This window comes from Mobula birostris, chromosome 18, assembly GCF_030028105.1.
Source record: "Mobula birostris isolate sMobBir1 chromosome 18, sMobBir1.hap1, whole genome shotgun sequence".
In the NCBI taxonomy this organism is placed as follows: Eukaryota; Metazoa; Chordata; class Chondrichthyes; order Myliobatiformes; family Myliobatidae; genus Mobula; species Mobula birostris.
In genome coordinates this window covers 55005193-55017247 of record NC_092387.1, presented here as the reverse complement: position 1 = coordinate 55017247, position 12055 = coordinate 55005193, and the positions used below count along the sequence as shown (strand labels likewise).

At 42.7% G+C, this 12055-nt stretch overlaps 1 protein-coding gene across 9 annotated transcripts in view; it reads left to right on the top strand.

Annotated features, from left to right (window-relative positions):
* Positions 1–12055, top strand: part of kcnma1a (potassium large conductance calcium-activated channel, subfamily M, alpha member 1a) — a 953094-nt gene that overhangs the window by 545931 nt on the left and 395108 nt on the right. For all 9 annotated transcript variants that reach the window (XM_072282727.1, XM_072282725.1, XM_072282726.1 and 6 more), the window contains exon 5: positions 1356–1467. In XM_072282727.1, coding sequence (XP_072138828.1) covers positions 1356–1467 — 112 coding nt within the window. The remainder of the gene's footprint in view (positions 1–1355; positions 1468–12055) is intronic.

The window sequence follows — 12055 nt, the reverse complement described above, 5'->3', positions numbered from 1 at the left end:
ACAAATGTATTGATTATGGGGTGAAGTATCATCTCAGTTATATTGAAATATGGACTTCATTCACTGGAGTTCAGTTAGGCTAAATCTGAGCTCCTAACCCAGGAATAACTCGAAATACTCAGCAGATTAAGTAGTATCTGCAGAGAGAGAGTGTACAATTCAGATTCATAACCTTTTATCAGAACCAGTATCTGAAATATTTTGCACTTGGGATACTCATTCAGGGAAGTATTCTGGCTGTGTTTGTTTCGATTAATGTGCCCTATAAAATACTCAGCTACGTTGTGTCTATGTGAGCTGACTGAATTGACTGGTCTGCTGGGGACTGCACTGATAGTCTACATCATGATTGGTAATTCCACTAGCATCCTTGTGAAGCCATTTCTGTGAGCTCCATATCTATTGAGCAGAAGAGGAAACTGAAGTATTTTTCTTAAAAAAAAAAGAGGAACTCCCATCACCACATTTTCCCATGATCAGAACTTCCAGGGATTAGCAGTTACCAGTGGTTAAAAGGTGCCATGAGGGTTTCAACAAGTACAAAGCTTGTTGTTTAAACCAAAATAGTCAGTGCAAAATACATGTAAGGAAAATATAATACTAACAATAGGGGTAAAACTACAGCAGGTCCTGACATCCGCCATCTCGTAGGCAAGTTCAGGTGTATTACTGATGTATTCTTGCTGTAAGACCATAATTTATGGTGGTAGAATCAGACCATTCGGTATTTCCTGTCTGTTCTACCATTCAAACATGGATTTTTTTTTAACTCCAATCTCTTGCCTTTCCTCAGTAACCTTTAACCCTAATGCAAATCAAGAGACTATCGACCTCTCTCTTACACTCACCCCAGACTTGCACACCCCTGCGGCAATGAATTCCACTGATTCACCACACCCTGGTTGAAGAAATTTCTCCTCATGTTAGATCTAAAAGAAGCTCCCTGTATTCTGAGGCCCTGCGCTCAGATCTTACACTCTCCAACTGATGGAAGTATCCTCTACATGCTCACTCCATCCGTGCCTTTCAGCCTCTTGTAGATTTCAATGTGATCTCCCCTCATTCTTTTGAATTCCATCGTGTGCAAGCCCAGAGACATCAAGCATTCCTTATGCATGATTTCTATTGATATCTTGCTTTGAGAGCCTTTGTACCTTGCACTTGGAAGGAAATGGTCATCTTGTACATAGTTAGCTCATTAACAACTCTTCACATCTTTACATGGATCCAAATTGTTATTGAAATGTACAACACTTTAAAGATAAAACATATAAGATTTCTTTGTGCTTTTGGGAAAACATGGGAACCAGACATGAGGGGGATGCTGAGATCATGGTGCATTGTTTCTCTTTCAGTTTATTGCAGCCAATGATAAACTGTGGTTCTGGCTGGAAGTGAATTCAGTGGTGGATTTTTTCACTGTTCCACCCGTCTTTGTCTCCGTGTACTTGAGCAGAAGCTGGCTGGGTAAGTACTGTATCCTTCATCTTTTTCATTCTCATTGAGAGTGTTATTTTTAATCATTTCCCAGTGGTACGAGTGGATTGAAAGTAATCTCATCATGTGTTACCGTCTCATTTGAGTTTGTTATGACACCAAACCTTGGAGGATGCACTGAATTGTGAGTGAGCACTCATCTTCTGGAGGGGACTGGCTCACCTTGAATGAGGTACAACTTTTGGGCTGAGTCTCCATACTTGAGTTGTAACTCAGTGTGAACCCATACCTCATCAGCTCATGCTGCAGATGTGTCAGTGTGCCCATGGAATGTTGTACAGCTGACATGTATTGCTCCAAAAGGGTCGAAGGCTAAAGACAAAACTTGTACTTTTGGAAAGGGCACAGAAGTGGTTTATCAGTTTACCATCTGGATTAAGGGTATGGATTATCAAGAGAAATTGGACAAACTGGGGTTGTTTTCTATGGAGTGTTGGAGGGTGAGAGAACATCTGGCACACGTTAATAAAATTTTGAGAGAGATAGTCAGAATCATTTTCCCAGGGTTGAAATATTAAATGTCAAAAAGTGGAGAGGAAATTTAGAGGAGATGTATGGGACAAGTTCTTTTCATATATAGACAGAGCTGTAGGTACCTAGAGTAGGCTGCTAAGTATAGTAGTAGAAGCAGATATGATATTTTTGTTTGTGAGGTTTTCAGACAAACATGGATGTACAGGGAATGGAGAAATATTGTTCATGTGCGGATAGAAGTGATTTTGTTTAATTTACGATTTTGTTGTGCAAACATCGTAGGCTGAAGATTCAAGGTCATTTATTGCCATTCTTCGGTAGATGAATGTCAAGGAGAACAGAATCATTGTTCCTCCCGATCTGATGCAGCAACAAAAAAGCACAACAGCATAAAAACACAATAAACATAAAAGCAATGCTATAAAACACAAAGTACAAATAACTGTTGACTGTGACCATATGTTATATACATAGACTGATTGTATATATAGTAATAGTGATGGCTGTAGCGGTGGTGGGGTGAGTTAAATGGTAGAGCTGTTGATCAGCCTGATGGCTTGGGAGAAATAACTGTTTTTGAGTCTAATGGTCCTGGTGTGGATTCTGTGGAGCATCCTCCCCGATGGAAATGGGCTTACTCCATAAGCCGTGTAGGTGGATTCCTTTGTGATTTTGCTGGCCTTTTACTGGCCAGTTCCTATTCTGTTGTGCATTGTCTTATACCATGTATAAAAATTGGCCCAATGTGATTAGTATGCAAGGAAAGTAGAGTCTGCACATGAGGCAACGATTGAAATCTTCTGCGAACCAATTTTATTCAGACTGAAATGGTTTAGCTATTATAGTCTATGTATCCACCAGCAGAGCATGAAAATACTTCATGCCAGATACATTGTGAAAATGATCTGTACAAAAAGCGGAAAGTTTAAACCGCCTTCTGCGACTTGCATTTGCAGGGTGGTTTAATTACGGTCATAATGAAAGTGCTTGATGACCTGTGACTAATTCGCTTCAGTGCTAACTGCTAATCATCCTTGGTTGACCTTGGAAACTCTCTGAAGTTGTACTGTTTGGTCAGTGGATCTGCCTTGCATCAGGTTCATACACGGTTTTCTACCATGTGAGCTTCGGTAAATCTGTCTTAGAACATCTCTGCACAGTACCGGCTCTTTGGCTTATGATGTTGTGCCAAAATTATAACCACTCTAAGATTAATCTAACCCTTCCCTCCCACATAGCATTCCATTTTCCAATCATCTATGTGCCTCTCTAAGAGTTTCTTAAATGTTCCTAATGTGTCTGCCTCTACCACCGCCCCTGGATGATGTTTTTAAAAAAACTTGCTTCTGATCAGCCCCCTTATACTTTCCTCCAATCACCTTAAAGTTGTGCCTCCCCATATTAGCAATTTCCACCCTGGAAAAAGAAAATCACTTGCTTTCTAATTGATCTATGCCCTCTTATCACCTTACTGTACACTCCTCAATCAAGATACTTCTCATCCTCCTTTGCTCCAAGGAGACAAGTCCAAGCTCACTCAACCTATCCATGTAAGGCATCCCTGTAATGTACCACCAGGAGTGGTGGTGGAAGTAGATACGTTAGGGACATTTTCAGGGACTCTTAGATATGCACATGGATGAAAGAAAAATGGAGAGCTATGTGGGAGGGAATGGAATAGGTTATAAGACAGGCACAACACCGTGTGCTGAAGGGCTTACACCATGCTGTAATGTTCTATGTTCTATGTTGCTGTCCTTGACCTATAGATATGAAGGACAGTGTGATGGGTTAGGGACCACACTCAGGTTACATCTCACTCACTAAAAGAGTCCATTCATCACCAACTAGAGGGATGCCTACTGCATCTCAACGTTCAAAGAGTATATTTATTACCATAGACTAGCAAGGTTAATTTTCTTGCCAGCAGTCACAGTAGAACAAAGAAACACAATAGAATCAGTGAAAAAATACACCCAAATAAAGATTGACAAAGAATTAATGTGCAAAAGAAGACACACGTTGCAAATACAAAATAAATAAATAAATAAATAATATCGGGAGCATGAGTTGTAGAGTCCTTGAAAGTGAGTCCAAAGGTAGGTTGTGGAATCATTTCAGAGTTGAGATGAGCGAGTTATCCACGCTGGTTCAGGAGCCTGATGTTGAGGGGTAATACTTGTTCCTGACCCTGTCGGTGTGGGACTTCCTTCCTGGTGGCAGCAGAGAGGAGAGAGCATGGCCTGGATGGTGGGTTCCTTGATGATGGTTGCTGCTTTCTTCTGGGAGTTCTCTGCGTAGATGTGCTCAGTTGTGGGGAGGGATTTTAATCTGATGGACTGGACTGTTTGTAGCCTGAGACTTTACTTCAGCCACATCTGGTCTTTTGTGAGCAGTTCAGGTCACCGTGTGTGGAGGTGTTTAGAGAGGGTGCAGTAGGCCCAGTAGGGTGAATGTTGGCCCATGGCTTCCTCTTCTGCCATGATGAGGCCACTGTCAGGGTGGAGGAGCAATGCCTCAAATTCCATCTGGGTAGCCTCCAAACTGATGGCATGAACATTAATTTCTTCTTCCAGTAAAAAAAATCCCTCCATCTTCTCTCTTCTTCTATTCCCCACACTGGACTTTTTCCTCTTTTCCTCATCTGCCCCTCCTTCTTTCCTTTCTCCCATGGTCTACTATCCTCTCCTATCAGATTCCTTCTTCTCCAACTTTTTACCCTTCCCATCCACCTGGCTTCAGCTATCACCTAACTAGTCTACCATCCCCTCCCCCCACCTTTTTATTCTGGCATCTTCCCCCTTCCTTTCCAGTCCTGAAGAAGGGTCTTGGCCCAAAACATTGACTGCTTATTCATTTCCATCAATGCTGCCTGACCTGCTGAGTTCCTCCAGCATTTTTTGTGTACCATTCTTACAAGGATGTTGCCTAGATTGGAGTGTATGACTTTACTAATCAAGAACGTATCAACCACCACTTTAAATACACCAATGACTTGGCTTCCATACCTACTGTCTATGACAATGAACTCCAAGGATTCGCCACCCTCTGGGCTAAAGATCTGATTGAAGTGTATTAAATTATGTGAGCCATAGATAAGGTAGATAGGGAATCATTAAATGCTAAAGGGCAGAGGTGGACTGGAGAAGGGGAAAGTTGAAAGGAGATTTACAGGACAAGTTTGTTTACAGAGTGTTAGGTGCCTGGGAAGGTGGTGAAGCAGATATGATAGCAATGTATACCAAATGTTTAAGTGGGCTGAATCAGATTCTGATTTATTTATCACATGTACATCAAAACATACAGTGAAATGAGTTCCTTGGGTTAACAACCAACACACTTAGGGTTGTGCTGGGGCAGCCCACAAGTGTCACACATTCTGGCACCAGCTTAGCATGGCCACAATTCTCAGGAAAACAACGCAGAACACCACAAGCAACAAAACAGTAACAACAGAACAAGCCCTTTCCTCTCTCCCACCCACCTACGCATACTCCAATTCCCAGGCCCCCAGACTTTGGCATCAAAAAATTTCAACTTGCAGACTTCCGATTGACCTTTGGACAGCAGTCTTTATTATCGAGCATCAGCCTAGCCGATGGCGGGACTCCAAGTGGCACGTGATCAGGTAGGGAATGATCAACGTGCAGGCAAGTGGGATTAGTTTAAATTGGCAATTTGATTGGCATTGACTTTATGGGACCTTTGTTCCTGTGCTCTACCATCCCAGGTCCCATGTTCTTTGTATCTGTACTCTGTTCTATGATTCCGTGCATTTTTATTCTACTGAGTGGGGGTAACTGTCCCTCCATCTTAATTTAGATTTAGGAATTGTATAGATTACAATATTACATTTGTGCTAAATCAGTAAGGGATTCAGGCCTGCTCTGGTTGCTGCATCTTTGGGTTATTCTTATGCTTTACTACATCACTGGTGTCATCTCTGTATGTCTAATCTGCAGTGGATCGAGCCCAGTTGAATGAGAAAGGTCGCTGAGGCTGGTACTAGCTGCACCTGGAGTGTAGCTGGGAAGCCTGTTCAAAGTGAGAGTCGCTCTTAGCTCAGCTCTGGGACACAGCAGCAAATCCAGCTGCAGGGAGGAAGCTTGGAGCTGCTGCCGTCTGACCTCTGCACCAGGTGCAGAAGGTGGGGAGCTTCCTGACCTATACCCTACAGCCAGGGAGTGACTTTCTGTGGAGCCGCCAGGAATCTGTCAGCACCTGCCCCTGAAACGATAGATAAGAATCTTTCCAAGATTATTACTGTGAAAGCTTTAGAAAAGCACCACTTATGCCACAGTGTGTTAAAGACCATTGACTTCTCCAAAGGTCACCACCTTTTCATAGTGGAGAGGCTTTTGAGTTCCTGAGAGTGAACTGTGTGGAGCTTAGTTCCTAATAGGCTCACCCTTGGCAGTAAGGCGGGGGAGATTCCAGACAAAGAGCGATCGAACCCAGTCCTCGATGAGGAGCTGGCAGAAGATGACACATCACAATAGTAGTGAAGGTGTCCAGTCATCTTGCGTTCTGTAACAGTTACTTGAAAACAAAACCAAAACCACTCAGAGACTCAGTATGGGGATTTGCAAAAAGTTTGATCCTTAATTGCAAAACCGGCAAAGACAAATGATCTTATTTAAAAAAAAGAAATTAAAATTAGCGATATGGCAGTCTAATAACGAAGTTAGTGGTACTAAGCGTTAGCGGTCAACTAAAAAAATATTACCCGCCCCCCCAAGCCCATTCCCTGGATCTTACTAGACTTAACTGAACTAACTGAGACAAAGTGTGAATACGTGATTACAGTCATTTGCTTCTACTGCGCCACAACCCACGTGACAAATTACCCATAATGAACACGCAACACAAAATGTAATACCGACTGACAGAAAATAGACACATGGCTCCCACACGCTCCATGCCTCTTGAACTTTACCCCCAATCTGTCAAGGACCGTGTGGTGGCTGGCCGTGCATCAGCTTCCCCACAGTCACGCATTAAGGAAATCCACCCTAAAGACAACCCCTTCGGAGAATGTCATTCACAACTTGAGTGATTGCACTACCACTACTAAAGATCATTTTGTGCATCAGCTGATGGGACAGTTCAAACTCAATGTGCTATCAAGCTGGGAGTTCAACCCAGAAAAGTGTGAAGTGATTCACTTTGGAAGATCAAAACTGAAGGCAGAATGCTGGGTTAATGGCAGGATTCTTGGCCATGTGGAAGAACAGAGGGATCTTGGGGGTCCACGTCCATAGATCCCTCAAAGTTGCCATGCAAGTTGATAGGGTTGTTAGGAAGGCTTATGGTGTGTTAGCCTTCATAAGTAAAGAACTGAGTTTAAGAGCCGTGAGGTAATTTTGCTCTCCCTTCTCCTTTTCCCCTTCATGATTCCCCTCTCCCTGCCCCCTTCCCACTCTCAATCTACAATAGAGACCCATATCAGAATCAGCTAATCATCACTCATGTATGTCATGATCTTTTTTTGCAGCAGCAGCAATGCATTGCAATGCTTAAAATTACTGCAATACTGTGCAAAAGTCTAAGGTGGCCTTGCTACAAATATGTGGCTATAAAGCTAGGGTGCCTAAGACTTTTCCACAGTACTGTATGTAAGAGGGAATGGTTAAATGATCTTAGAGTAAGTTAAAAGTTTGGCACAAGATCGAAGTGCCAGTACTGTGCTGTTCTGGTCTATGCTTTATGTTCGAACCAGGTGCATGTATTTAATTCTACTCATTATTCCAGTGCACGTTGAAACTTACGAGTCAGCCAAGATCTTGTTCAGGATACAGCATGGCCTATATTTATGATCGAAGACTGAAACTTTAATATCTTACATCGGCATCTGACAGCTATTTTGTTATTCTCAGAAAGAAGGACCACAATCTATCACAACAGGAACCATTGCATATGCCAAGTGTCAACTGGAAATCAGTTTTGCAAGAATATTACTTCTGCAAAGTAGAGACACACTGTAGTCTTTTCAGAATAAATTTGGAACACAGAACATTATAGCACAATACAGGCCCAGGACCTTCGTCCCACAATGTTGTGTTAAGCTTTTAACCTTAATCTATGATCAATAGCTCTTCCATCCCACATAGCTCTCCATTTGCTTATCATCCATGTGCCAAATTCATCTCCGGAACAGGCTGACTTTTCCAGGAGATGCTCTGATAATGTTTCTTTCCCCCTGGTGAATGTGGGGTCAAGCAGTTTTCTTCCCTAAATGAAATAGGTTGGAGACCCAGTATCTGCAAGTCTGAGAGTCCAAGACCAAGGACTGGAGGTCCTGAGGCAGACTGTCCAAGGCTGGAGGCCTGTCTGTATGAGGTGGAGGGGGGGTGGTGAGAAAGGAACTTGTTTTGCTGTTGTTGCCTTGGTTCGTTCTGTTGCTGTTGCTGCTGCTTGTGTTGCTCTGCTCAACATGGTGGCCATCCTATGTTGGCACAGGAATGTGTGGCACCTCCTGTGGCTGTCCCCAGCAGATTCTTGGGTGTGTTGGCATTTCACTGTATGTTTCAATATACATGTGATAAATAAATCTGAATCTGAATATGAACCTAAGTCAGTAGGGATGCAGTTCTGGGATGTTCTCAGATTTGATGGCTGAGAGTTGCTTGCAGAAAAAAGCTTGGGCGCCACCTAGTGGTATTTCTGTGAAGTGGCTTCAAAGAGAAGACCTGTTTCCTTTGCTAGTTGTAGAACACACCTTCTGGTGCGACTTGGACATGTCTTCAGTGATGAACCCAGGGGAACTTGGAGCAAGATTAGGTCCGCAACCCTGTCCCCCATTCAGTTGGATCAATTATCCCTTCATTCATGTAATTAAGAATACCTGTTGATCATCACATTTGCATCTATAGCTCTCTGAAATGACAGTGATGTGTATTTATATTTCCTTCCCTCAAGAGGATAGAAGAACTAATTTTATCTGAACTATACTATATAGCAATACAGTAAAATAATGGATCACTAGTTTGCAGAGGAACTCCATCTCTGAGGTGTCAATCCAAATGGCTGAGTCTGTGGTATTTGTTATAGATGTTGGTTTATTATTGTCACATGTACTGAGACGCAGTGAAAAGCTTTTATTTAGCGTGTCATCCTGACAGATGTCATGTGTAATTGCATTGAGGTAGGAAAAAGAAAATAGAATTCAGAATATAGTGGGACAGGTTTCAGTTTAGAGTTATACAGCATGGAAACAGGCTCCTCGGCCCAACTTGTCCATGTAGACTAAGGTGCCCATTTAAGCTAGACCCATTTGCTTGCATTTGGCCTATATCCTCCTAGATCCTTCATATCCATTTACCTGACCAACTGCCTTTTGAATATTGTTAGCATACCGGCCTCCACTATCTCCTCTAGTAACCACACATGTGGTCCTCTGTGTGAAGAAATTCGCTCTATAAGGTCAGTAACAGAGACAGGTAGACAAGGGCCATGGCGAGGTAGATTGTGGAGGTCAAGAGCTTGTCCTTAGTGTATGAGAGCTCCATTCAGAAGCCTGATAACGGAGGGATTGAAGCTGTCCTTAAATCTGATACTACAGTATGTGCTAATGATTTTTTTGTATCTTCTGCCTGACAGGAAAGGGGTGAGGAGGGAATGACTGGGGAGGGAGGGATCCTTGACTAATGCTGGATGCTTTCCTGAGGCAGGGGGAAGGTGCTGATGGGCCCGCTGGAGGGGTGATTGGTTTGCATCATGGATCATCAACTATAATTAAGGCTGTAAGAAGTGATTCTGAACTTCAGGGAAATTGAGGATTAAGGAGCACAATAAAGAAATGAAGGCTTATGAGAAAAGGCAAGAATGTAGACCTGAACCCAACATTAGGTCAGCCATCATCTTATTGAAAGGCTCAATTGACCTGGGTGACTTGTGTTTATGTTCTTACAGTGGTCTTGACATTGGTTAAATTGGAGTTTGTAGCATGGTTACTGTAAACATTGACTGGCCCATGAATGTGATGAGTTGGGTCAAGGGCCTTGGTTCAATTGATATTGTCTTATTTCCACCTCCCCCACCCCCCACTCCCCACCACCACCCCATCCAGGACGTACACCAGAAGTGCTGGGTTGGAGAACCCTCAGCATTGTCAAGGACCCTTCGTGTCCATTCCACAATCTCTCTGACCTCCTAATGTCAGGCAGAAGGTCATAAACACAAAGATTCTGCGGATGTTGGAAATTCAGAGTAACACATAAAATGCCAGCGGAACCTGCTGCCTGACCTGCTGAGTTCCTGCAGCATTTTGTTTACTGGGCTGGGTAACAGCTTCCTCCTCCAAACTGTGACATTTCTAAACACCCTGCCACCACCCAGTAAACACTATGTATGACAGTGCCAGTAGCATTATACTGTTGTATATTTAACTATATGTCGCATATGCACTTTATGCTAACATGTACATCTACAAAATATTTTTTATTATTAGTGAATGTGATTGCATTAATATTATTTTATGTGCTGCGTATAACACATGTGCTGTGTTTTGCATCTTGGTCCCAGAGGAATGATGTTTCATTTAGCTGTATACATGTGTACGGTTGAAAGATGATAAACTTGAACTTGAACTTCTCATCAGTGGGTAGAATTAATGGACCAAATTCCCTAATTCTGATCCCATTTCTTATGGTCAGCCAAGACTACAGAATGTCCATGAGGAATGTGCATTTTACAACTTATTCCTGGAGCTGTACTGAGACACTAACCCCGATCACTTCTGTCATGCTTGACCTTGCTATACTAATATAAATGTACAACTTAATATATAAGTTTGCTGATGACACTATCTCGGGTAATGATGAGTTTGAGCACATAGAGGAAATTAAGAACCTGGTGGCATGGTGCGAAAATAATAACCTATCCCTCAACATCAGCAAGACGAAGGAATTGGTTGTTGACTTCAGAAGGAGGAGCAGACCGCACGTCCCAATTTACATCGGTACAAGTCAAAAGCTTTAAGTTCCTCGGGGTCAGTATCACAAATGACCTGACTTGGTCCAACCAAGCAGAGTTCACTGCCAAGAAGCCCCAACAGCGCCTTTACTTCCTGAGAAAACTAAAGAAATTTGGCCTGTCCCCTAAAACCCTCACTAATTTTTATAGATGCACTGTAGAAAGCATTCTTCTAGGGTGCATCACAACCTGGTATGGAAGCTGTCCTGTCCAAGACGAAAAGAAGCTGCAGAAGATCATGAACACGGTGCAGCACATCACAGAAACCAATCTTCCATCCTTGGACTCACTTTACACCGCACGCTGTCGGAGCAGTGCTGCCAGGATAATCAAGGACACGACCCACCCAGCCAACACACTTTTCGTCCCTCTTCCATCCGGGAGAAGGCTCAGGAGCTTGAAGACTCGTACGGCCAGATTTGGGAACAGCTTCTTCCCAACTGTGATAAAACTGCTGAACGGATCCTGACCCGGATCTGGGCCGTACCCTCCGAATATCCGGACCTGCATCTTGGTTTTTTTGTACTACCTTACTTCCCATTTTCTGAATTTTTCTATTTATGATTTATAATTTATTTTTTTAATATTTACTATTGATTTGTAATCCAGGGAGCGGGAAGTGCAGAATCAAATATTGCTATGATGATTATATGTTCTAGTATCAATTGTTTGGTGACAATAAAGTATAAAATATAACTTTTCAACAAAAAAAAATTATGTGAAGAGCAATGTGTTTCTGCAAGCCCATTAACTCATGGACGGGTTTCCATCCTGTTAGCCTCAAGTGAGACTTCCTAGGAGATACCTAGTCAAAATGGTATGTGAGAGGAAAGCTGGGAGCTGTACTACATTAATGTAGAAATTAGATTGGAGTTTTGTGACTGATTAAACTGCAGTGAGTTGCAAAGAAAGCATGGCAGTGCCTCCGTTTCCTTAGGAATCTGCAGAGATTTGGCATAATGTCTAAAATTTTGACAAAGTTCTATAGATGTATAGTGGAGAGTGTATTGACTGGCTGCATCATGGCCTGGTACGGAAACACCAATACCTTGGAGCAGAGAATCCTAGAAAAGGTAGTGGATTCGGCCCAGCAAGTCACGGGTAAAGCCCT